The sequence below is a fragment of the Grampus griseus genome (genome assembly GCF_964374135.1).
Source record: "Grampus griseus genome assembly, chromosome: 13".
Classification (NCBI taxonomy): domain Eukaryota; kingdom Metazoa; phylum Chordata; class Mammalia; order Artiodactyla; family Delphinidae; genus Grampus; species Grampus griseus.
Window position 1 is genome coordinate 37,490,740 of NC_139007.1, and position 26,694 is coordinate 37,517,433.

Below are 26,694 nucleotides of genomic sequence, written 5' to 3' on the forward strand. Positions count from 1 at the left end.
ATCTAGAGCTCAACTGCCAGACTGTCTGAGACTAAGAGTCCCCGTCCCAGACTTTTTGGTGCTCCAGAGAAAGACCAAGGACTTCTGTTCCAAGCCCAGGGGGGCAAGCAAACACTTTCTACTAGAAAAAGTGGGGTTTAATTCAACAACAGAACACATGAAAAGACTATTTTAACCAAAATCAGAGGTCTCTGTAACACTGACTTGTTGCATCCTGAAACATTATTTCAGATTATATGACTGTCACCAACACTATTATAAAGTTTAGTTTACCTGCCTAGAGAGTAATCAAATAGGAGATGTTTCTTCATTTCTGCATTTCTGGAGGTTGTGAGAATAGCAGAATTGCTTACCTGTACATGCAAATGCAAATATGCTTTTTTCTTTGATTTGTGTCGTGTTTAACGATACAGCAATGTCATACACTATCTCCCAATCTTTTAAGTAACACCTTAGATTTCAGTGAGCCAGAAGTCGTAACCATTCACAATGTCAGTGTTATGAGCTGGTTTCTCGTGCCACCTCGTTTTTGGCTACCAGAGAGGAGGTTGCATAGGAAAGGAAGTGGACATCAAATTGCTGTTCTCAAGCAAACAATCTCTGTTACCTCTCCCATTTTAATCACTACCCTCTCATCAAAGATAAGGAATAGGTAGTATTCAGATCTGTCTGAACCTTAGCACAATTACAGATCCAATATAACTGACCTATGGAATGAATTTCTTAAATGGTTAATTTACAGGACAAATTTTACCAACTGCAAGGGAATATGTAATTGCTTCCTTCTTTATCTTTTGGCAAGGGTAACTAAAATTCAGTGATTTTTTTTAAACTGAAAAACTAAAGTGATGCATACCCTTACAAAAGATGTTGTAATTATTATATAATAAAATTATAATTATATATTAATATAATTATACATAATATAATTAATTATATATAAATATATACTATATATTAATTTTATATTATATAATTATATATTATAATTATAATAAAATTCTCAACTTAAAAATTAGAAATTGAGAGAAGTAGGAGGTGGTAATGACCAAATGGCCAAAAGACATCCTCACTTACTGCTATACAAAGATGTCTATAACATATTCTTAAGGAAACGAAAAAGAAAAGCTGGGTACAAAACAGAACAACATGATAGGTATTTTTAAAACAAAAATGAGGTCAATCTATGTGTTCATATATGCTGAGAAAAAAGTCTGAAACAGCAAAATATTGATAATAATGATAATCTGTAAGTGGTAAGATTCTAGATGTTTTTAATTAAAATTTTTTCTTCAACTTTTCTGAATTGCTTAAATGTATAACTGCTTAGTATATAATGTACTATATTTTCTCTCCTTTTATTAGCTTGCTTTCATAATCAGATAAAATAAACCTACTTCTAGGGGGTTGGGACGGGAAGAAGCATACCCTGTTTCAGTCTCAGAAAGGCTTCAAGCTAAGCTGTGTCCACAAATTGATTTATGGAATATAGCAATCAATAGTCTCTTGATTAGCAAAAATAAGATCTGTAAGTGGTGATAAGCATTCTGTGCAGAAAACTTGTGCCTTTCTCAATAAATGTGATTCAGGAGTACTGTCAGTCAGCATTTGACAGATGGAATAGACTCAACAGAGTTGTACATGCTTCACTAGTAAACCAGACCACTTCTGTTTGAGCAAAGGCGCGCCTATACTAAATTTAAAGTAAAATGCAACTAAATCTTTAGAAAAATGTTAATTATAAACTAATGTGGCCCAACTGAAACTCAAGTCAGCATAAGCTGAGTTGATGTCATGAGGTAGTACAGTTGTATTTTAATTCACTTTTAAAAGGTTGCTATGTACTTAATTTGCTTGGTATACTCAAACTGTGGAGGCTACTACAGATTTATAATCGTCTTTCAAAAACTTGCCCTGGGAAGGTTACTTTAATGACATTTTTTACTACAGTGTGGAATGAAAGGACAACGTGTGATCCATCACTCTAGTTGGGAGGCAAATGAACCCACAGCCCCTCAGTCTTTAGTACTCTTAACAGCTGCTAGCAAAGGAAACAGTCATGTGTGTGCACGCATCTGCAGTTCTGATGGCATTAATTACACACGAATCTATTGCACTCCCCCCCCAATCCCCAGGAACAAATAGCAACGCATGAAGCAGTAGCAAAGGTAAAACACCCTTGAGGGAAAATTAATTCTAATATACATCTTGGGAGGAACAAAAGACAGATTTAGTGTAAATATGTTCTTTTCAAAGTGCTTTGGCATTTGAAGGGATATTGTCAAGATTTTTTTTTTAAGCCACAAAAACTATATTGTCAGTGAAAATATTTTACAGAAAAATACTTTTATAGATAAAAGATGCTGAATAGCCTGCTAATGGTAACCAGAGTGGTTAGCTTCACTCTTCCGTTCCTCTTCATACAAATGGAGCACAAAGTATTTGAGAGTTGCTTTTAAAGAAGGAAGATTTACCTACATTACCAAGGTGAGATAGAGAAGGACTGGTAAAGGAGTAGCGCTCTCCCATAGAGGCCAATAATATCTAACATTTGTAAAGCACTTTATCATTTACAAACTGGGTTTAAGCGCTATCTGGTTCCAGGTAGAGTCCTCAGCACCCAGCCAGAACTTCCAGGTTGGCAGCCTCCTTGGAGAAGCAACCTCTGAAGAACACGGGGAGCAGAAGCAGTGGCCAAATAAGGGGTGAATCTACTCACCCACCACCTGGGCACACACAACCCAGATGAGCCCTAATCTGCATGCTGATTAATATAAATGAGTGGCTTTAATAAGCCACTGATGAAGTCGGTGAAAGAATGGTTCTCTCCACTCCTTCCTACCAGACAAGGACCAGGTTTAATGAAGACAATGATGAAAGGTCTGTTGCAGTAAACATACCACTAACTCACAGGAGTTCTGGAAGAAGCTTCTAACTCAGCTTTTTGAAGGGAGCCTCTTCAATGCTGCCAAATATGTAAGGCCGTGCTTATTTGTGGGAGGGATGGCAATCTGTTCTAGTGAGCTGGGAACTTCTTTCTGGCTAAGGGCAAAGAGCAGAGAGAAATGGCACTACCAGTAGGACAGGTGCAGCAAAAACTAAGCAAATTGGTAATCTTAATTTTTAATTTAGAACAGCTGATACATTGGTTTATAAACTAACTACTGGTAACATTTGTCAAAATGGTTCACGAAAACTCAGTGAACTCCAGAAAAGTAAAATCACAGCTGATAAAACTTAAATAAGTCCACAAGTTCAGGAAAATGGCTTGAGTATGAAGTGTTGAAATTTAACATTATATTGGCTGGTGCACTCATTTCAGAAACATTCGCTGATAGCCTACTATGTACCTGGCACTGTACTAATGAGACTAGTGATGGCCATATAAAGGCCATTTATTTGTCTTTGATCACCTAGAGGATTAATACACAGATGAGTTGCATGACCTTGGGCCAGCACATCACTTCTTTGGGCCTCAGTTTGCATATCTAGGTAAGAGGCATCTGTGCTTTATCAACAGTAAGCCCCATGATCAGAAACACCTAAATGTGCAGCTGCACACATTTTTTATTCATAACAATTGTAAGGAATGGTCAATTTGCCAAAAATGTGGATTCCTTTTACTAGCAATACAAAAGTAATCCAAAAAGTTGTTCACTTTTTGAATGATGGTGCATGATTCTTGGCCTTGTCACTTAACAATGAAAAATATCATTTATTTATTTAAACAATGATTAGGTTCCTGAAAAGTGGCAGATAATTTAAAATGCTGACATCAAGATGAAACTTTTCAGAAGAAATAAAGAAAAAGGAGATGCTTTCCAGTGGTTAAAAAATGGTTCTGCCAAGTACCTTGCATTGCTACAAAACTGTAAATAGTTGCTGAGGACTGCATGCTTAGTCATGAAACAAAGCAATTCTGTCTGTCATTATCATACAGCAGTCAGCTGCTTTATTTTCCACCTTCTCCAACATGAGAATTCCTGCACATGAAGTCTGTTGGACTCAGGATGGTCCACGTTAATGTGCTCTTTACTTAAGGGTACTGTTACACCATGTTTTGACTGGACTTTCTCTGAAGAGAATCATGTCTGCCATTTCAATGATCTGTACACTTTTCCCCATGTAGCCGATAACCTACATTTTGCTTTCGCTGCTTCTTCATTTGAGGGTCCTCTCAGTGATGTTAACTAAGGCTTTCCAAGTATGATTTTACTGAAAAGTTAATCCCACTTTTGAGACGTTTACAAAGTGAATCTTCAGAACACCAGAATCATAGTACAGTATTTCATGCAACTGAAAGGATGCTGCTGGCTAGAACACTGCTTAGTAGTACCAGCTTTCAAAATTTTTAAATTGTAACCCAGAGTAAGAACTATATTTTACATCATGACACAGTATATGCATACATGCATATGCACAAAAATGAGTGAAAAGTTCTATAAAACAAAAGTTTCATTATTCTTATTTTCTTTTGCATTTCACTAAAAAAAAGTGTTGACAGTGATTTACTAAAACGATTTCACCACCCACCAATAAACAGGATGTGATCTGTGGTTTGAACCATTATCTTACATCATGCTGATATACGTCACGTATAGCTCATACTTTGGTCAGCCATCTGAATTGCAAACAAAGTCCTCAAATTTTCGCCATGCAGTTTAAACACTGTTATTCTGAAATATATTTGTAAAGGTGTTAACTTCTTTATCACTTTATAACAAAAACATGTAAATTAACTGAGTGTAAACAGGCAGGATAAAACAGAATCATTCTTGGGTACTATGGGATATATGCTGTTAGAGTGCATATCAATCTTGTTGGTTTACATTAACTGATGTTGACTATTAGCTTCAATCTTATTAGATTCATGAAAACAAATTGGTTTAGACCACATTGGCCAAAGAGTTAAATATTTCAGGATTTTTCTGGAATTCACACATACATCTTGCAAATTCCAGGGATACCATGTCCTTTGGGTAACAGAGTTCACCTTTCAGCACAATCAGTTCCTCTTCAAATTGCCACACTGAAAAGCAGATGTTTGTAATTTACAGACATCCCAAGGTCGGCACTTCAAAGGCAGTCACAGAAATAAAAGCATGACTCATATGCATTAAAATCCATGCATCTTGTCTAAATTGTATTTCTTCCAAATACCTTAGCAGCTCTTCAAAATCTGTGATTCAATGAAATTCTAAAAATAACTGGCCCTACTAATACTGCATTCTAGAAAATTAGATAATCCATTTTCCCCTCCTTTAAAAAAATTAGGTAGTAGAAACTTGAGACTAGCTGCATTGTCCCTTGAATCAAATAATGGATACCCTTGGGTTTGAAATTCTCAAATCTATAAAGATATACAATTGACTTTCAAACTGTTATCTCTAATGCTTAGCACATGCACACAAAAATTTTCGTTGAATTACCAGTACTCTTCTAATATTTGAATTCATTGTATAAATCTTAACTATTTAAAAATAAATTTGCACAGTTACCACTTTGTCCAAACACTATTTTCAGAAATTTACATCTGCATATCACCTTATGGCTTAAAGTATTGATAAAATAAAGCCTAAGTTTCTCATCACAAATCTGCCATAAAGATGAGTTCACTAATTTGGGGTATTACTTTATTTATTTATTTTTAAACATCTTTACTGGAGTGTAATTGCTTTACAATGGTGTGTTAGTTTCTGCTTTATAACAAAGTGAATCAGCTATGGGGCGGATATTACTTTAGATTGCTGAAATATGCACGTCAATCTTAAGATCTCTGACATTTATAAAATATTTTGGCTTCTCTATTACACCTCTGATTTTTTTTTTTTTTTTTTTTTTTTGCGATACGCGGGCCTCTCACTGCTGTGGCCTCTCCCGCTGCGGAGCACAGCCTCCGGACACGCAGGCTCAGAGGCCATGGCTCACGGGCCCAGCCGCTCCGCAGCATGTGGGATCCTCCCGGACCGGGGCATGAACCCGTGTCCACTGCATCGGCAGGCGGACTCTCAACCAATTCCCTTCAAGGGAAGCCCTCATCTTTGATTTTTATTAACAATTTTTCTTGATTTCTTTGTTTCTCTTCATATTTAATGCCCTTGTCAGAATCTGGTTATATATTGTACCTTTACAGTCTTTCTTACAACACTCAGAACTGTAGACTATTGGCACTGGCAAGGAGGTAGGGGATGGAACTAATGCTGCCTTTATTTTGTAGATGAGGAAACTAAGAAAACAAGTTGCCTTTGCTTAGTAGTTATTTCTCTAAAATGTTTTATAAAGCCCTATTGATGTTTGTATTGTTTATTCCAATATTTAAAAACCACTAGTTGTTTAAGATATTATAAATTCCTGTATCTGTAACTGCAAAACTGCTGGCAAAAAAGGCATCATGGTTCTTTGTTGGTTTGTCTTCTACTTTAGTTAAGCACGAGGATTTCAGAGCCGGACTGCCTGGATTCAGGCAGCAGCTCTACCATTTATTACCACGAGGAAATTATTTAACCCTTTCCTCTGTCTCAGAAGAGATTAAATGGGTTAATACGCAAAAAAAACACAACAGTGCCTGCTCATAGTAAATACTCAAAAATATAAGGTGTTTTTTTTTAATGTTTGGTAGTAATTTTAATAACTATTAAATATTCTACATTATGAAGTTTCTAATTTCATTTCAAAAATGGAATATTAACACATTAGATAAACAATATGGAGGAAAAGATCTCAACTGGAATTCTAAGAGATAAAATGAGCTGTCCAATGTTAAATGGCGAATTAAAAAAAAAAGGTAGGGATAGGAACTAGGTCTACAGACTTCTACTTCAGGGCTATTTCCATGACTCTTTGTAGCTTTATATGTCATCACTGAGGAATATAAAATAGGTAAGTGCTATAAAGCTCAACATATGATGAAAACATAAGTGATCCACAAGAGTGTAGCTGCTTAGTAATGAAGTAGTTAATCTGATATTCTAAACAGAGAAACTGTCCTTTAAAAACTAAAGATTGAACACAGACACACAGTATAGTTTTGATGTTTACTGATATCTGACTGACTTGAACAAAGAACAAAGACGATTAAGCCACATGAATAACAACAAACAACTTAATGCATTTTCCAAAATTCTTAAAAACAAAGTTCCTTGGCATAGCCATACTTTCTAACAAACCCACTTTAATGTTTTCACAGTTTACAATATCAGAAATGACCTCAGGGTCAGGCATTTGTCAGTTAATGACCTGCTGGGCTAATGGCCTTCAGCTTTGCCTTGGGCACACAAGTCCTCCAGTAGGTCATTAGCTGCCGGAAAAGGGCTCTTCCCCAATCACTATTGCTAAATAAATAAAATTTGCTCCTGGGTTAAGGCCCTGTAAGCCAACTTTGGCTTAAAGTGAATTTTTTCGTTGAGTATTTACAACTCAGAGGAAAATGATGGAAATGCTAAAACCAAAGCTATATCAATAAAAGTAATGAAAAGCGGTCACGTGGATCCTTTTGGATGCTCTTAAATTTTCTTTTGCTTATGGTGTTCAAATTCAGTCTTAATTTAATATAGCAGGCACCAGATTACAAATGCACTGCATTTTGGAATTTCATCTATAAGTAAATTTTTTTGGAGCTTATACTACATTTTCCTAAAATAAAAGGCTATAAATGATGGCTAGGTTCCCAGGGAAGCCCACAAAAGCTTAGTTAGCCCATAATATTAGAAATACCATATACTTGTAATTAAAAATAAGATTGAAAACCACAATCTTATAATACTTGCAACTAAACAAAATTGGAAAACAAAACTAAATAGGAAACATTTTTAAAATGATCTTTAAATGTTGATGGTTGCAGGGAAATTTGGTTTAATAAGAGAATAAGGGTAGAGACACTGGTTCTTTCCTATGCCTATCTCATTTCTAATTATAATTTTCCTTTTTCTTAACACAAGAGTATACCAAGCTTTACTCTGTGTTCTTCAACTCCAAGTTTCTTCGTTTATTTTTCCTCTTGAAAAATGCAGAGAGAAGGCAAAATGGTGGATGGCAATTTTTTTTTCTTTAAAAAAAAATTTTTTTTTTTTTGGCAATTTTTCTGAAACAACAGGTAAAAGAAGAATGAAAATCTGGTGGAAAACAGCTGAAGAGGATGTGTATACATTTTGGAGACTGTCTAAGGTGAAATGAACTGAGTTGTGAACAGTAAGAGACAAAGAAAGGGGCACTGTGTACAAGTCTACTGGGTGAAGAAATGATGGTTGGAGAAGAGACTGGGGTCAGGTGGCTGAGGATGAAGAGGAAGTAATCAGCTGTTCATCTGCCTAGTACTTTGTAAACTCTGAACTCAGGAAATTCCTTGAGTAAAATCATTAGAAAGGCAAAAGAAGAGTACTGAATAACTCAAGCTGGAAAATACATTTTTTTCTCTCTCTGGCTTTGGAGAAATAGCAATTTATGTCAGTGAAATTGGAGGGGAAAAAAAAGCTGGTTTAATTAATTTTACTTCTAGAAAGTGGGAAAAGGGATTTACAAAATTGAGGTTGCCAAAGTATACAATGAGATTGCCATAATCAGTATGTTTCTACCTCTCATGGCCAACCACGGTGTGTGGTTCAACTGTACCCATGTCAGAGGGTGTATTTTTGTAGAACACAGACTTCTTTTTTTTTTTTTTTTGCGGTACGCGGGCCTCTCACTGTTGTGGTCTCTCCCGTTGCAGAGCACAGGCTCCAGACGCGCAGGCTCAGCAGCCATGGCTCACGGGCCCAGCCGCTCCACGGCATGTGGGATCTTCCCAGACGGGGGCACGAACCCGTGTCCCCCGCATCGGCAGGCGGACTCTCAACCACTGCGCCACCAGGGAAGCCCAGTACACAGACTTTTTAAAAAATGGGTTTCTTTAAATGCCAGGCATATGGAAGAAATGCTTCTCTTGCTCTTTTTTTCTTGTCTTCAGGTTTCTGGTTTGACACAGACACTCAGAGAAGTGTCCATTTTGCATGATGGCATTTGACCTTCCTATGACAAAAAGATACTTCATTCCATTGTTTTATGGCACCACAAGGGTAAAGTTCAAGGTTTTAATGAGATAATACATTTTAAAAGAACATAATATTTTGCCTTTTTAAAAAATTTATTGATTTAAGGCTGTGTTGGGTCTCCGTTGCTGCGCGTGGGCTTTCTCTAGCTGCGGAGAGCGGGGGCTGCTCTTCATTGCGGTGTGCGGGCTTCTCATTGCAGTGGCTTCACTTGTTGCAGGGCATGGGCTCTAGGCGCATGGGCTTCAATAGTTGCGGCACGCAGGCTCAGTAGTTGTGGCTCGCGGGCTCTAGAGTGCAGGCTCAGTAGTTGTGGCACACAGGCTTAGTTGCTCTACGGCATGTGGGATCTTCCCAGACCAGGGCTTGAATCCAAGTCCCCTGCCCTGGCAGGCATACTCTTAACCACTGCACCACCAGGGAAGTCCCTGTCTTCTTATTTCTAGCACACATCTCAAACATTTATCACTTTCACTTTAAATACAAGGAAGCAGACTCAGAATATAAATACAGTGTCTGTTTAATATGTGGCTATGTTAGCATGTGATAAGAAAAAAGCTGGAAAAATTATTTTGGGGATTTTGAAATTGTAATTTTAAAATAGTATTTTGACTTCTCTGATATGGAGATAGTTTCCTTTATCGTTACAACATATGACACCCCACTTACGTTCTGCACATATTTACTCTAGTCATGAAAATCTACCCTTGACTGGGTCATATGAAGAAAAGAACATTAATCATGGGTGTCAAACTAAAGAGGATGAAAGCAATTAATTCAATAATTTCCACAGGTAAAATACTTATGACAAGACTGTAAACACACAAGGTCACAATAATGTCTATTTTAAATAAATATGACAGAGAAAAACTTAAATTTCATATGACATAGTATGTTTTCAGGTTTCACTTTTCAACATGAACTTGAAAGTAAACAATATAACAGATAAGAAAAACATCAAATAACCAATAGCAGCTGCTTTATTAAAATATATAGATGGTATAAAAGGAGATTTATATTCATAAATTGAGCATATTTATACAAACAAAATTATTCCTTGTAAACAACATATTTATACCTTTTGGAAAACAAAGTTAACATAAGAGAATACATCAGTTATGCAAGGACTACATCTGTGCCACTGGTTATTTAGAAATATAAATCACTAATGCTTAATAGAATGGCTCCCAGGAGTGACATCATGACAATGTTCTGGGATGTTTAGACAAGACCCCAGAACTAACTAACTCACAGATGTATAATCATAGGTCCATTAAATGAAAATCACTACAAAGATTAAAAAAATAACATGGTGGATTAAATTCTTTAGATACTAGGGTCATCACTGTACATATAAAACACTATGTTTTTTTTTTAAAAATAGATGACAAATAATAATATGCACAGTCTTATTTACACTGTGGCTTAATCTTAAAATACAAATCCAGTCTACAAGTAAACACAGAGACGAGGGAAAAGCTCTAATGGTCAGCCAGATTTCTAAATTATAGTGCTTTTCCATGTTATGATTTTTCCCCAGTTATTCAGTGTGTCTCATTGATAGCTTGATGCTCAAACACTAAAATTTTAGATTCTGGCATGACCCCATCATTTCAGCATTCAGTGATGTTCTGCATGAACACAACATAGAGCAATTTATTTCAATGGAGTCAGGGAATTTACAGCTTAAAAAGAGGCATCTGAGGTCTCTTAGTTCAGGGTCTTTATGTAGTGAAGTACTAAAATAAAAAGTTGCCCTTAGGTCCGAAAATTGAAAATGAATGATAACTCAAGCATTAATTTTTAAACTCACTACTGAATTCAAAATCTTGTTAATTCACACGTACGTGACTACAGCTATAACAGTAAGAAGACAATTATCAGAGGATTAATATACCAATTTCTATACTTAGAGATATTTAAAAATCTAAGTGTTACCTAAGGCAATTACCTTGAAGACCCCTAATATCTTCAGGGAAAAGCCAAAGGGAGAATAATTGACTTTGCTAATTTTACCCTTGGCAATTATAAAACAGCTCTGAATTTCATATGACTGCAGAATACTTCATCTAATGGCCTGTCCCAGCAGAAGTACAGTGATAAACACATAATACAGAAATTCAGACAAGAATTCAGTAGCAAAAGAAAATGGGAAATTGGTAGAATGAGTAAGTCATAAAAAATTAAAGTTGCTACAAATATGCTAATTTTAACTACCAAGTTAAATATACACCCTCAAAGAAAAAGCAGACAGTTACTGTGGAGAAACAGAAAACTATACACAACAATTCTGTGTTATGTTCTACCTGCTCCCTTATTTCTGTGGCCTCTATTTATGTTGCTATTGCCGACAATTTTTCTTTCTTATAAAAGAAAATTAAAACATCATTAAATAGAATCTAACTTTACCAAGATATTAACCATATGTAGAGAGCTTATTTATCGCCACCTCTTCTTCCCCTTCAAAACCCCCCTTTTAGTAGTTAGTATTATACTTAACTTAAGCTTCTGGGAACTCATTTAATAAAATTATTCCTCTTCTGAGATAAAACTTTACTTTCCTTAAAAAAAATATTCTAAGGGGAATATTGCCATGTATTTAAATGAAAGGAACTGGCTCTGAATATGGGAGATTTGCTTTATCAAAGAAAATTCTTTGATAAAGCATTTTAGTTACCCCTTACAATCTACTCAGTTTAAAATACTGTTCACATGATTTGGAAATCATCTATTATGATTAAAAGAGGGCTACAAAAAGCCTAGATTTGTAGAAGATCAATTATGGACCCCTGGACATGGTAGTCAAGGTCTTTCACAAAAAGTGAGCCAGTGAAGCATCTTTTGAAATTGACCTTGTAGAGCCTTCAATGACCCTTTGAAGAACAATGTGCAAAAGATCCATGTTTTGGATGAACGGGGTTGTGTAGAATAAAGGCTTCAATTTAACACACAACTATCAAAGTCAGAAAAAAACATACCATGGTTTAAAAAGGAAAAAAATTCCTCACCAGACAAAGGTTGATAAAATGCAAATCTAAAGGTGCAAACCTGTGCACAGACCGTGAAGGTACAGGGCTCACTGGAGGGGAAGGGAATGCCTGATCATTCTTATTCCAAGGAGAAGCTTCAGGCTGAACCGTTGCTTGGATATTCTAAGCTTTTTTTGGGGGGTGGGGGGAGTAAACCAAGTAGTGCTACTGAAATCCAGTGCCTAATGGAGCAGATGGTGGAGGTCTTAGACTCTGGAACATTTATAGTGATGCTTCTGAATGCAAAACACCAGGAGTGGATTTCACCGGCTGTGAATCTGATTTGATTTTGATGGGAACAAAGCCTCCATTTTCTCTGAACTTGAACCACACTGAAAGAAAGAATGTGTGAATGATAAAAGCTAGCTAAGAAAAAGGAACATATTAAATATTATTCCCATAAAGTGGTTAACACAAGTGAATACTTGTTTGTGTCATTATAGCATGTTAATAATATTTGTACTTAATATTTGTACCATCATCTTAACCTTATATAACATTTCATCAGAATAGCTTAAGTGAGTTAGATCTGATGATCAGAGCAAACAGATATAAATTTGTCTGAAGGCAATAAGCTTTTTTTTTTTCTTTTTTAATGGTAGGGGCCAGGCTGAGGGCTAATTACTGAAATGTGGACCTAGTTAGTATGTCCGTAACATCTCTTCCTCTCAGGTATGTGGGTCTAAACCATGAGTGGCCAGTGTGTGTGGCTAGTCATCTGCAGCTCAACGCACCCAGAAACCATACCAGACCTGTACTTTCTGAGGCTTCCTCCTTCTCCAAGACCCAAATTTCAACACAGACCATAGCAGGTATGGTGAAGAGGGAAGTTGGACAATGCAGTCAGAGAGTGGCTCCCAAGTCAACTGAGATTTATTATTCCATTTTATTTTTAATTTTTTTTTGCGGTACGTGGGCCTCTCACTGTTGTGGCCTCTCCCGTTGCGGAGCACAGGCTCCGGATGCGCAGGCTCAGCGGCCATGGCTCACGGGCCCAGCCGCTCTGCGGCATGTGGTATCTTCCCGGACCGGGGCACGAACCCGTGTCCCCTGCATCGGCAGACGGACTCTCAACCACTGTGCCACCAGGGAAGCCCCTATTATTCCATTTTATACGGCCAATTCATTTCCTTCTTTAGCTTCCTTTTCAGATGAATATAAACTATATATTAAAGGTACCATACTATTTTCTCCCTAAAACCAGCAGGTCTGTCTTATGAAAATATGTGCTAGCCAAAAGTGGGATGGGAAGGTAGGGCAGAATGCTACTTGTCTCCCAGTATCTATTCTCTGCATCTTCCGGATTTTTGGTTGGGCACATGGCAACCTTGCGATCGTTTACATTTCTTAGTCTCCCTGACAGCTAGGTGTGACCATATCATTAAATTCTAGCCAATAGGATGTAAGCAGAAGGATTTCAAATAACTTCTGAGAAACGTCTTTAAAGTGGTGACACTATACAATTTATCATCCGAACTGGGCCATGTGAGAGTAAAAGGGAGTGCTAAAATAATTAAAATTTTGTACTTTTTGAAACTGGTATTTATTAACTAACAATTGATTTTATTATACTGGGGGACTTGTTAACTAGTTCTATTCAAAAACCATTTTCAAAAATAAAATTTCAAAAGAAATAAAATAACATATATCCATGTACATTAAAATAAAATAAAAAAGAACTTCTTTATATTGATAATCTGAATATTAAAAAATAGTCAGTAGAATAATTATTCTTGGTACATATTCACATACTTTGTTTCTTAGCAATATCTGTCTCTAATATTGTGTCACTGGCATTTTTCTGAAGGATGTGTCTGTAAAAATATGGCATTTAAAAATAAAACTGCTAGCAATATTCTTCACAGTTGCATTTTATAATTAATTAATTTGAAATTACTGATATTTTAATTGATTCTTATTGGTAGACCATAATATTTTTAATTGAGAAAGATGCTCTTTCTACAGGTTCTGAGTTACTTGGTAAGCTCAGAGCAAATTTTCTAAATGGAAGAGACACTCAGTTCTAATTTTTTTTTCACATTGAAAAGTGTAACTATTCCACCCCAAATATTTTCAAGGTACTGTCTTCTTGCTTCCTTCAGAGTACTTTCCTTTGACAAATATTTTTAAAAGATAAAACTTGTCAAATAAATTGACTCTATGATTCTTTTGAATGTTTTGCCAAAATTAGATGCTGCAAAGTCTAGGCCTTCTCAATTTCATTTCATTCATGTATGTGTATAATTTATTCAAAATAGGAGCACCACCAAAAGACTCTTCCTGCAAGATGAAATATTCCCAATCAGAAGTACAGAATTGCAGATTTTAATCTTGTAGAGCATTTGAGTTCTTACCATTTATGTTGTTCAATTCCTTCTTTCCTTCTGTAGGGAAAAATTCCAATGGAAATTTTGTTTTCATTAATTGCAGTTCTATAAAAGCTTCATTGGGTGTTTCAGTTGTTGAACACTTGATTTCAGATTTCCACTTGATTTTGAACAAAATGTCACCAAAACTTTGATGAGCCATTTATAACAAAGTTCAATACCATTGTTGGGTATAAAGATTTCTAAAATCTGATTGATGACAGGCAACAAAGAGAGAAGGCACATATTGTGGTGCTGAACTATATAGTTTTATACTCAATATCAGCTATATCCCCCAAATCTTGTAGTCCAGAGAGTCTGACTATAGGGATATTTGTAAATTTTTGTAACAATAGCTTCTATTTCAATTAGTAGAATGTTGATGTTTGTTTCGATGCAATTATGAATTATGGGTGTGCCTCAACCAGTTCCAAGTCCTCCATAGATTTCTCAAGATAGTAAGACAGTCATTTTTATCACAACACTGTATGTGTTTCACCTAAATTTGTACCTGTATTAATATTGTAAACTAACAATTTTATCTTTCATGTTCAACTTTTTTTTTAAAGTCTTTATTGAATTTATTACAATATTGCTTCTGTTTTACGTTTTGGTTTTTTGGCCGTGAGGCATGTGACATCTTAGCTCCCTGACCAGCAATTGAACACACACCCCTTCACTGGAAGGCGAAGTCTTAACCACTGGACCACCAGGGAAGTCCCTCATATTCAACTTTTTTTGTGTGTGTGTGGTACGTGGGCCTCTCACTGTTGTGGTCTCTCCCGTTGCGGAGCACAGGCTCCAGACGCGCAGGCTCAGCGGCCATGGCTCATGGGCCCAGCCGCTCCGCGGCATGTGGGATCTTCCCGGACCAGGGCACGAACCCGTGTCCCGTGCATCGGCAGGTAGACTCTCAACCACTGCGCCACCAGGGAAGCCCAAGGAACTTCTTAAATAAACAATATTGCATCTAAATAATTGAATATTGTGCAACCATTAGAAAGTTTATGAAAAAAGTTAATGACATGGGAAAATGCCCACATCATATATGCCATGAGAGAAAATAGGCAGGATTAAAAAAAATCTTGCACATGTAAGTTCTCACTTATGTTACCCCCAAATCCACATATATAAATGTATGAATAAACAAACAAAAAAAGACTGAAAGGAAATACATGAAAATATTAACCAACAGTGATTATTTCTGGATAGTGAGATGATAGGTAATATTTATTTATATCTGTATATTGAATATTTAACACTACCCTATAATTAACAAATAATTCCATCTGTAATCAGAAAAAAACAGAAATTAATTTCAAAACTCTTTCCTAGCATTTACCAGTTTTAACTGGTGTTGACACTGCCATCAACGTCATTATCATCATCACAATTTTACTGAGCATCTATGTGTGGGTAGTTGAGGCAGCAGGGTGTCCAGACCTCTGTGGCTCCTGCAGTCAACCAAAGGCCATCCAGATACAAGCAAACCCTGCCCAGTTTTACCTTGGTGTTCTGAAGCAGAGCTAGTCCATTGCAGGCATTTGCTAGAAGAAAGTCTCCACTCAGGATAGCTATTTTATTTCCAAACTGCATGTCTTTCAGTGGCCCATCAGAAGATTGCAATTCATCTAAATTTACTATCCCACGATGTACAAGGAGAGCAGTATGGATAAGTTCTGTGATCTCTGCCAAACTTCTTTGACTAAAACATAAAGGTAAGACTTGTCTGAGTATAAAGAATACCAACTTATCACTAACGTCAGACTTCAGTTTTCAACAACAAAATATTTTATAGATTAGTGTCTCTTTTTTAAGATTATTCCTTTTTCATGAAGTTTTTTTCTATTGAGATATAACTGACATATAACATTATATTAGTTTCAGGTGTACAACATAATGATATGGTATTTGTACATACAGCTGACCTTTGAACAACACGGGATTGAACTGTGTGAGTCCATTTACATGAGGATATTTTCAATAAATACTTAGGTATTATACAATCTGAGGTTGGTTGAATTTGCAGATGTGGAACCACAGATATGGAGGACCAGCTATGGGCCTTGAGCATCCGTGGATTTTGGTATCTGAAGTGGGTCCTGGAACCAATTCCCCGTGGATATCAAGGGAGGGCTGTATTGCAAAATGAACACCACCGTAAGCCTAGTTAACATCTGTCACCACATATAGTCACAAATTTTTTTTTCTTGTGATGAGAAGATCTACTGTCTTAGCAACTTACAAATACACAATACAGTATTATTAACCACAGTCACCATTTATGCATTATATCCCCAGTACATTATATCTTCATGGCTTTTCTTTTTAAAATAACTAGAAGTTCGTGCCTTTTGACCACCTTCACCCATTTTGTCTCCCTTCCCACCCTCCACCCGCCCCCTGACCCCAACCTCTGACAGCCACCAATCTGTTCTCTGTATCTATGAGTTCAGTTTTTGGTTTTGTTTTGTTTTTTTTTATATCCCACATATAAGTGAAACCATACAGTATTTGTCTTTCTCTGACTTATTTCACTTAGCATTTTGAAGCTTCGTGGGGTTTCTTTTTGAAGGTTTCAAATGCACTTTTTTTCAATCATGCCATATTTTAATGGGTACATGGTACTTTTACTTGGCATCAATTATGAGTTGGTTTTGAAGCAATTCAGTACTATACCAGCTGGATGACTGATGATCACTGATCTCTCCATTCTTTTGGGGTGACTCTGCTAGCAGGGGACAGGTTCCACAGTATTCCAATTTGTGTTGCTGCATATACCCATATAGCAACACAAAGTGGCCCCACTAGTATTACCAGTTTGTCATGGAAATCATGTGTACGTTTCTGGTGTCTCTGCCTTGCCATTGTTAGCTGAATGCTTCAAACTCAGGGAAACATCATGAAGCTGAAGACAGAAACTGTGGCAAATGCAGCTGAGGGTTTGGTGTAACTTCATATCAAGCACCCTCGCAAAGACACTTGAATGAAGTTTTTATTAGAGGCCTTTCCACCAAGTAGTTTGTGATCCATAAGCAGATCCTGACACCTTTCTTCTCTCTACCATTCCCCATTCTCTATCCCACGAGTCACCAGGATTCCCCAGAGAGAAGCTGACCAGTAAGGGCCACCCTCTACAGTTCCATTTAGATACTTTGTCCTCAGTATAACTTTAAGATTTATGAGAATTCTTACTGGTATCTAATAAAACTCCAATTTGAGTGGGAATATAACTTGTGCCAGACATTAGGTTAAGCACTTTTATGCATTATTACTTTTAATCCTAAATGCAAAGCTGTGGGATTTACAGACATGAATAGAATGTGGTCTCTTCCTTCAAGGACCTTATCTTTCAGAACAAGAACCAAGATATATATCTACAGCAGTAATTAAAATAGAGAAGGCCCTTGAGGAGCTTAATGTATAGTACTGTATCAGACAGGATTTCAAGAGATGTTTGTTTTCTTTTTTATACTTTTCTATAGTTTGTACCTTTTCTATAACAAAAGTATTACTTTTATAATCATAAAAAATTAACAATTACTGTAAAATTTAAACCTCATAACCACCCTATGATAGGTATTACTAACCTCTTTTTATAGGTGAGAAAATTGATGTACACAGTTTAATGACTTGCCCAAAGGCACACAGTAATACAGAGCTAGAAATCCATTGAAATCTGTTACAAATGGCCCCATGTGAATCATGCCACTTCGTTTCCACGCTCCTGTGTAGTCCCCTCCACCCTAACTTTGGGCTTCACCATGTGACTTACTTTGGCCAAAAAGACATTAGCACACGTGACATAAGTAAAGCCTTCTAAGTGTTTATGCATTAAGGCTCGTCCAGTGCAGTCACACAAGTGACCCCAGAATGTAAGAAATAAAATGGCTGTTTCAAGTCACTAAATCTTAGGATAGTTTGCTATGAAGCAATAGCTATCTGATACAGAAACTGGTATATCTAGGAGTGGGTGCTGTTGCAAAAAAAGCCTAAAATATGTGTCAATGGCTTTGAGTCTGAATGTTTGGGGCTAGAGGTAAAGGCTGAAGAAATGGCAAAGTCTTAGTAGAATCTGGAAAGGCAGTGAGGAAACTGTTATTGGGGGATTGAGCAAAAACATATGGTGTTATAAGGTAGGGAAACAACTTGCAAAACTTTTATCTGTGGTAACTTGAAAGACAGAAAATATACCTAAATATTAAAAAGTAGGTAGTGAAAGTGGAGAGATCAGTGGAGGAAGCTGTAACAAAGGCCCAAGTAACAAAAGGGTTTGACCTAAAGGTCAAATTTAAGCATTTGACCTAGAATAACAGCCTTAGACGAGGAGACAAATAAATATAAAACAATCTAATAATAAATATAAGAGACTCTTCTCTCAAAAAAATGTAGTACTTGTTTAACAACTACAGTACAGTAATTACATAAAGATGCAATAAAATAAAGGAGCCAAAATACTTGGCATATACAAAAGAAAAATTACGTTTCTGATTTACTCCCCTAGCTTCAAAAAAAAAAAAAAAAGTAAAAGAATATGTAAAAATGACCCCGTGTACATACTGTATCTGACTACAAATTGGGGGTGTAGGAGAAGATGAACCAGTGAGTTAAACAGCTTCTGAAAAGAGTAGATTCATGGTTTAGATTAAAACCTCACTACATCCCAAAGAAAATCACTAAGGATGGAGCCTTATAAGACTATTGAGAAGTTAACAGAAAACATTTCTGAAAAGGGAGCTAAAATTTAAAACTATCCTTTAAAAGAGTGACTAAAAGAAAGGAATAAAAATATATTTTATTAGTACCCTGCAAATGTATTCTAGCTTACGAAAAAGTTCGCTGCTACATTTCACAAAAATTGCACAATGAGATTATGAGCAAGTATAAAACTCAAGAAGGGTTAAGCACTGGATAAATCTCTCATGCAGTTCAGCTTATGAAAGAAAGTAATAACCAGGAAAGCAAAAGTTGTAGGTGTTTTGAATTACCCTAAGGATGAAAATGAATGATTGGGAGCTTTTAATAAAGACATCTATAATCATAAAACTGCATTCATTAAACAAATGGCAATCTTTAAATGCCACATGGCCAGAAACAACAAAAACAGTGGTAATAATAAAAGTGAAAAACCATAATATGTACAGCACCCACCATTCGCAAAGAACTTTCACTTATATTATCTACTTGTGATTCTAATTACAGCAGGTCTGGGAGGTTAAAGACCTGGTCGGAACATTCAGTTTATAAAGGACAAAGCTGGAACTCAGAGTCACCTTGTCATAGTGACCAATGATAATTTAAAATGTTTATTTGCCTAATGAATAGCAAATGGTGGTAGGGGGCCAAAGTCACCAATGTTACCAAGATTGGTATATGCCCACCACAAACTTGTCCAATTTTCATCCTTAGTTCTAAGCACTACAGAAGAGAATATTTCTAGGAGAGAGTATATTATGACTAGACTTGACTCTTTTTGTTCATAGTAGCTAGGGAAAGTAATCAAGTTGTTTCCAAATCATTTGGTTAGAATCAAATCAAGTGATTTAACTCAGTCAGGAACCTAGATAACAGTTCTACCTATAACAGACAGGTCGTGGGCAAATCCCTTAAACTCTCAGGTCCTTGGTCTTCTGAACACTGAAAGGAGGGGAACTGGAGAAACAGTCTCTTCCAGTTCTAAGGTTCAGGGATTTGAGTCCTAAAATTTAAGATTCAGCTCTAAAATTCTAAGATTCGGGGATTAAAAAAAAATTACTTAGACTGGTAGTTAGTAGTTAAAAAGAGACAAAATTATTGCTATTATTGGTACCTACTTTTCTACAAGAAATAGAAATGAACTGATTGGTCATCTTGAAATCTGTCCTGCAATTCCACTATCTAGTATGATGCTCTCAACTTCTAAGATTTTACCATTAGATAAACAACTTCAGGCCACATTACACAAGAGTTAATTTAGCATACAGCAGAGAAGCAGTGACAGTATGAAAGAATCTGGGAATTTTTCCTTTTCATTATCTTATTCCTATTTTAGCCACCCAAAGCAATCTAGTAAACTTTCAATGTACTGGATTTTTAAAATTATCTTGTATAAAAGTCTTCATGTGATCTAATGTATATATGTTTTAGTACTTGGGTATTTTTCATGCTAAATCTTGATTGGAAAAGAGTCACAAATGAATACTGCTTATGTTAAGTAATCAGAGTAAGGAAGTAATTACTACATTGAATGTAACCCCGAGGATTAATCAATGTTTTTACACGAATTTTCACCAAATTACTTTCTTTCAGTTATATGTTAAACAACTTAACCTGCTTTGATCCATATTCTTCCAACCATTCTCCAATTTTTTTAGCATCCTAAGCTTTAGAAATAAGATGGCAGACATTGCTAGTTACCTCTTCACTCTCTCCTTCCTCACTACTAACATACCTGTAGTTATAGCTGGAGAGACAATGTACTCATTTAAAAATACTCACCTCCTCAAGATCCCTTGAGGCTAGAGGGGATTGTGTAGCACAGTCTGGCCAATGAATGTAAGCAGAGGTCCACTAGGTGGAGTTTCTGAGAAATCTACTGAGTTTCTGATATAAGAGAACAGATTCAGATGGCATGCCTTTGGCATTTTGAGCTTACCTCTTCCTCCTGTTTGGTTATGGCCCAGCTGCCTGGGGGCACAATAGAAACTTTAAAGATCCTAAGAGGGCCCCCAACCTAAGGATGGTAGAGCAGGAAGAAATGAGAAGCCTGGACCCCTGGTGACTTCTTAGGGCTGCACCAGCTCTGACATGCCCATCTCTACACTTCTTGTTATCTGAGACAAATAAACACTGCGTTCCTTTAAGCTACTGTTTGCTGGAGTCAAACTCCTAAAAGATATGGTCAATAAAAACTATACCACAGGGCTTCCCTGGTGGCGCAGTGGTTGAGAGTCCGCCTGCCGATGCAGGGGACATGGGTTCGTGCCTCGGTCCGGGAAGATCCCACATGCCGCGGAGCGACTGGGCCCGTGAGCCATGGCCGCTGAGCCTGCGCGTCCGGAGCCTGTGCTCCACAACGGGAGAGGCCACAACAGTGAGAGAGGCCTGCTTACTGCAAAAAAAAAAAAAAAAAACTATACCACAGGGGCTTCCCTGGTGGCGCAGTGGTTAGGAACCCGCCTGCCAATGGAGGGGACACGGGTTCGAGCCCTGGTCTGGGAAGATCCCACATGCCACGGAGCAACTAAGCCTGTGTGCCACAACTACTGAGCCTGCGCTCTAGAGCCCGCAAGCCACGACTACTGAAGCCTGCGTGCCACAACTACTGAAGCCCACATGCCTAGAGCCCATGCTTTGCAACAAGAGAAGCCACCACAATGAGAAGCCCGTGCACTGCAACGAAGAGTAGCCCCCGCTCACCACAAATGGAGAAAGCCTGTGTGGAGCAACGAAGACAAAACAAAACAAAACAAACAAGCAATGAAGACAAGACAAAACAAAACAAACAAACAAACAGCTATACCATAAAAATGATAAAGATGACATTTTACGTTCATATTTCTGCACTCTGGTTTTATTCACCTAATATTATCTCTTGGAGATAGTTCCACATTATTTACAAATAAAGGATCGCCTAGTTCTCTTTAACATCTCTTCAGAGGTCCATTGTATAGATGTGCCATACTTTTGCTGCTATACGGTGAATGATAAATTTTTGTTTAAACAATTTTTAAGAATCAGCCCATGCGTCACTTCTCTGAAGTCTTCCCTCATTTCCCCAAAGTTAACTCCTTCTGCGCTTGAAAGCCTTCGAACATAGCTCAGTCATTTGTTGTACTATGTTGTAATTATTACTTTTTAAAAAATTAATTAATTATTTTGTTTATTTATTTGTTTTTTGGCTGTGTTGGGTCTTCATTACTGTGTGAGGGCTTTCTCCAGTTGCGGCGGGTGGGGGCCACTCTTCATCGTGGTGTGCGTGCCTCTCACTGTCGCGGCCTCTCATGGCAGAGCACAGGCTCCAGATGCGCAGGCTCTGTAGTTGTGGCTCACAGGCCTAGTTGCTCCGTGGCATGTGGGATCTTCCCAGACCAGGGCTCGAACCCATGTCCCCTGCATTGGCAGGCAGATTCTCAACCACTGTGCCACCAGGGAAGCCCCTGTAATTATTTTGTTAGCCATATTTCTTCCTGCTCTCTCTCTCCCTCACAACACTGTAAATGATACCATCCTATTTCCCTAGCCTGCCTATAAACATTTGTTAAACGAATAGCTCTTTACTTAGCAATCAATTTTATAAAGGTAGAGGGAACAGCTATCACTCTGAGTTTCAAAAGGTGAGGAATGATATAAACTAAAAAGTCAGATTTATAGAATCAGAGTTGGAAATGACCCATAGGTCAATTAAGCTCAATTAGCCCCTTCCAGGGATGAGTAATCACAAATTACACAGGAGCCAGGTCTGCTGATGAACAGTTTTAATTATCAGAAATTGTTCCTAATATTAACTTGAAATTTCTTAAAGTGTTTTACATGTTTAAGTTGGTGTTAAAATAATACAAGAGTCAATAGTGTTTCACCACACAGGCAAAGGAGATAAAAGATAATACAGTCTTCTTTCTCTTTCTTTCTTATTCTTTCTTTTTTTCCCCTCCTTCCTTCTTTGCTTTCCTTTTTAAAGATGCATTTCTTGAAAACACTTTTTATTTTGGGAATTTTCAAACATAACAAAAGTAGAAAATACAGCATAAAGAACCTCTGTGGACCCTAATCTTGTTTTAGATACACCTTTCACTCTCCTTCCAGATTTTCTTCCTTCCAGATTATTTTGAAGCAAATGTCAGACATCATGTCATTTCATCTGACAATACTTCAAATATCCTATTTTTTAAAATGCCTAACAGCAGAAATGGCTCCCACTTACTAAATTACTTTAAGCCAATTAGTTACTGTATGCCAAGCAAGTTTATATAATTTTGCAAGCATAATAATAATTCAATTAACAGATTAATAAATAAAATAATGTAAAACTCACAGCAGCTCTCTGAGGTAAGCATTATCTCTATTGTATAGAAGGAAGCTGGGTGGGCAGGCTAAGTAACTTGCTCAAGTCTAGCTGGTAAACTGCAGAGCTGGAGTTGAAGCCCCGGGTTCTCTGATTCTAAAACCCAAAACACAAAATATACAAAATTCTGGGTGTTTCTGAAAGTATTAAAATGGTAGGCAAGAGTCATTTATTTAAAATCATTTTACTTGAGCCCTAAAAGGTTTTTTTTTTTAAGTTGGAAAATTGACTTTTATGTTCATGTGGGAAGAATAAATTTGAAAATTACAAAGAAAATTTTGGAAGAGGCCTGTCATTCTAGATTTTAAAACTTATTATGAAGCTATTGTAATTTTTAAAAGAATAGTGCTATCACAAGAACAAACTAATAGATTAGTGGAATGAACTCCAGAAAGAGATCCAAATATATTTGGAAAATTATTTATGGTAAAGATAACATTTCAAATTGTTAGGGAAAAAATGGAATATTCTTACAAAAACTGTTGGGGCAACTGGCTATCGATTAAAGGAAAAAAATAATGAAGTTAGATACTTACTGTACTCCGAGGATAAAAATATATTTAGCTGGATCAAATATATAAATGTGAAAAACAAAACTATAACTTTAGGAAAACATTCTTAGGACCCTGGGCTGAGAAAGCCTTGCAAAATAAAATGGGAAGTCATGAAGTCATAAAGAAAATAATGGATAAAATTGAGTGAAATATACAAAAATGTTTATATAATAAAATATAGGCTGATTAGAAATAACATATTTGCAACACATACAACAGACAGAAGATTATATTCAAAATACGTGTGGAGCTTCTCCAAGCTGGACAAGAAATTAATAAGAAAAAGATAAACAGCGCAAGAGCAAAATGGGAAAGGAAATGAAGAGGTAATTCCAAAAGAAACACAAATGGTCAAAACCATATAAAATGACGCTTAACTAAAAATTTGGAAAAGGAGTATTATAATAATAATGAGATAATATTTTTAGTCCATTAGCTTTGCAAAAATGAAAAGATTAGAAATGAGGCAAGCAGGAAGATGAAGAAACAATGAAGTCCACCACTTTGCTCCTTTGTTCAAAACCCTCCAATGGCTCCCCATCTCACTCAGGGTAAAAGCCAAAGTTCCAAGAATGGATTCCAAGGCCCAACACAATCTGCCCCTGCTCCTCTAACCCCTTAACTCTCTGACTTCATTTGCTACTCTCTTCCCCCTTGCTCACTCTCCTCCAGCTACATTAGCTTCCTTGGTGTTCCCTGAACAAGCCAAGCCTGTTCCTACCACAGGGCCTTTGTCCCTTCCTCTGTCTGGACTAATCTGCCCCTATATATTTGCGAGGTTTCGTTACTTGCTTCCTTCAGGTCCCTTCAAAGTGCACCTGATCAGGAAGGCCTTCTCTGACTACTCCACTTACAAGAGCAACCTTCCCCTTCCTGCTGGCACTCTATATCTCTACTTCCTGCTTTTTTTTCCCCTCCATAGCACTTATTGTCATCTGACACACTAGTTATTTCATCTGTGTTTTGCTTCTCTCTCCAGGGTCCCATAGAAAGAAAGTTCCATAAGAGCAAAGAATGGAGAAAGTAGAGGGGAAAGCTGATATGAGCAATAGAGCTCCTAAAATACACTTCAAAAATACCAAAATATCAAAAATACTAAGATAGCAATAATAAAAAGGAAAAGTATATGCTTTTAACGCCAGATGAAAGAAACTTTCATGGTGATAACTTTGTCAAATATTACTTTTTAATAAGTAAGCTAGGCCCAAAGTCCTAAGACATTTATTTAATTCATTGTAAAAATTACAGAAACATAGTGATTCTCCTATTTTGTCACTCGCATAGATATCTTTGAATTTTAGGTTTGCCACGACCACAGCATTCAAAACTAATCTTGCTTCATTCCTTCATTTGGCAATGAGAATTGTGATTTTAAAAACAGTGACTAAACCCCAAATCTCAAAGCTGTAGGTTGCAGTAATGGTAACTTCCAAATAGAGATCAAGTCACAGATTCGAGGGCTGAAACATTGCCCAGGTCTTACTTCCAGCTCTGACCACACACACTAAGCAATCACTCAAAAGGACTGAGGGCTCTGCATCTCTTTTAGGAAAGCTCACCTGACATTCTGAGTTAGAATATATAGAAAAGAGGCAGAAAGCAAGAAGTCTTTGCATCTGGTCTCATTCAAAGAGATTAGATATCCAAGCAATGTTAGAATCTTGCCATGCCATGAAAACACACGGTCTGGAAGTGAGGGGGAAGAAAAGACAAAAAAAAACCCAGAGAAGTCACGACAGTTCAGTATTGATGGATTCTGTAATTATTTCCCTCCATACCTGCCAACCAATCTACAGAGAGGTGAGCTGCCTTCAGTGGTGGTATTCATACTTGAGAAAGCAGAGGATGTTGGGACTCAGCAAGGAATCACAATAGTTATTACTTGAAATTAGCCAAACAAAACAAAACTTGTGGGACTTCCCTAGTGGCACAGTGATTAAGAATGTGCCTGCTGGGAAGAACTTCAAGATGGCGGAGGAGTAAGACATGGAGATCACCTTCCTCCCCACAAATACATCAGAAATACATTTACATGTGGACCAACTCCTACAGAACACCTACTGAATGCTGGTGGAAGACCTCAGACATCCCAAAAGGCAGGAAACTCCCCCATGTACCTGGGTAGGGCAAAAGGAGAAAGAAAAAACAGACAAAAGAATAGGGACGGGACCTGCACCTCAGGGAGGAAGCTGTGAAGGAGGAAAATTTTCCGCACACTAGGAAGCCCCTTCACTGCTGGATATGGGGGGTGGCAGGGGGGAAGCTTCAGAGCCACAGAGGAGAGCGCAGCAACAGGGGTGCGGAGGGCAAAGCGGAGAGATCCCCACACAGAGGATCGGTGTCGACCAGCGCTCACCAGCCCGAGAGGCTTGTCTGCTCACCCGCCAGGGCGGGCGGAGGCTGGGAGCTGAGGCTCGGGCTTCGGAGGTCGGATCCCAGGGAGAGGACTGGGGTTGGTGGCGTGAACACAGCTTGAAGGAGGCTAGTGCACCACGGCTAGCCGGGAGGGAGTCCGGGGAAAAGTCTGGAGCTGCCGAAGAGTCAAGAGACCATTGTTTCTGGGTGTGCGAGGAGAGGGGATTCAGAGCACCGCCTAAACGAGCTCCAGAGACAGGCGTGAGCTGTGACTATCAGCGAGGACCCCAGAGACGGGCATGGGACGCTAAGGCTGCTGTTGTT

General features: G+C 37.5%; 1 protein-coding gene across 2 annotated transcripts in view; it reads right to left on the bottom strand.

Annotated features, from left to right (window-relative positions):
* Positions 1 to 26,694, bottom strand: part of PDSS2 (decaprenyl diphosphate synthase subunit 2) — a 262,661-nt gene that overhangs the window by 94,822 nt on the left and 141,145 nt on the right. For both annotated transcript variants that reach the window (XM_082668918.1, XM_082668917.1), the window contains exon 3: positions 15,925 to 16,123. In XM_082668918.1, coding sequence (XP_082525044.1) covers positions 15,925 to 16,123 — 199 coding nt within the window. The remainder of the gene's footprint in view (positions 1 to 15,924; positions 16,124 to 26,694) is intronic.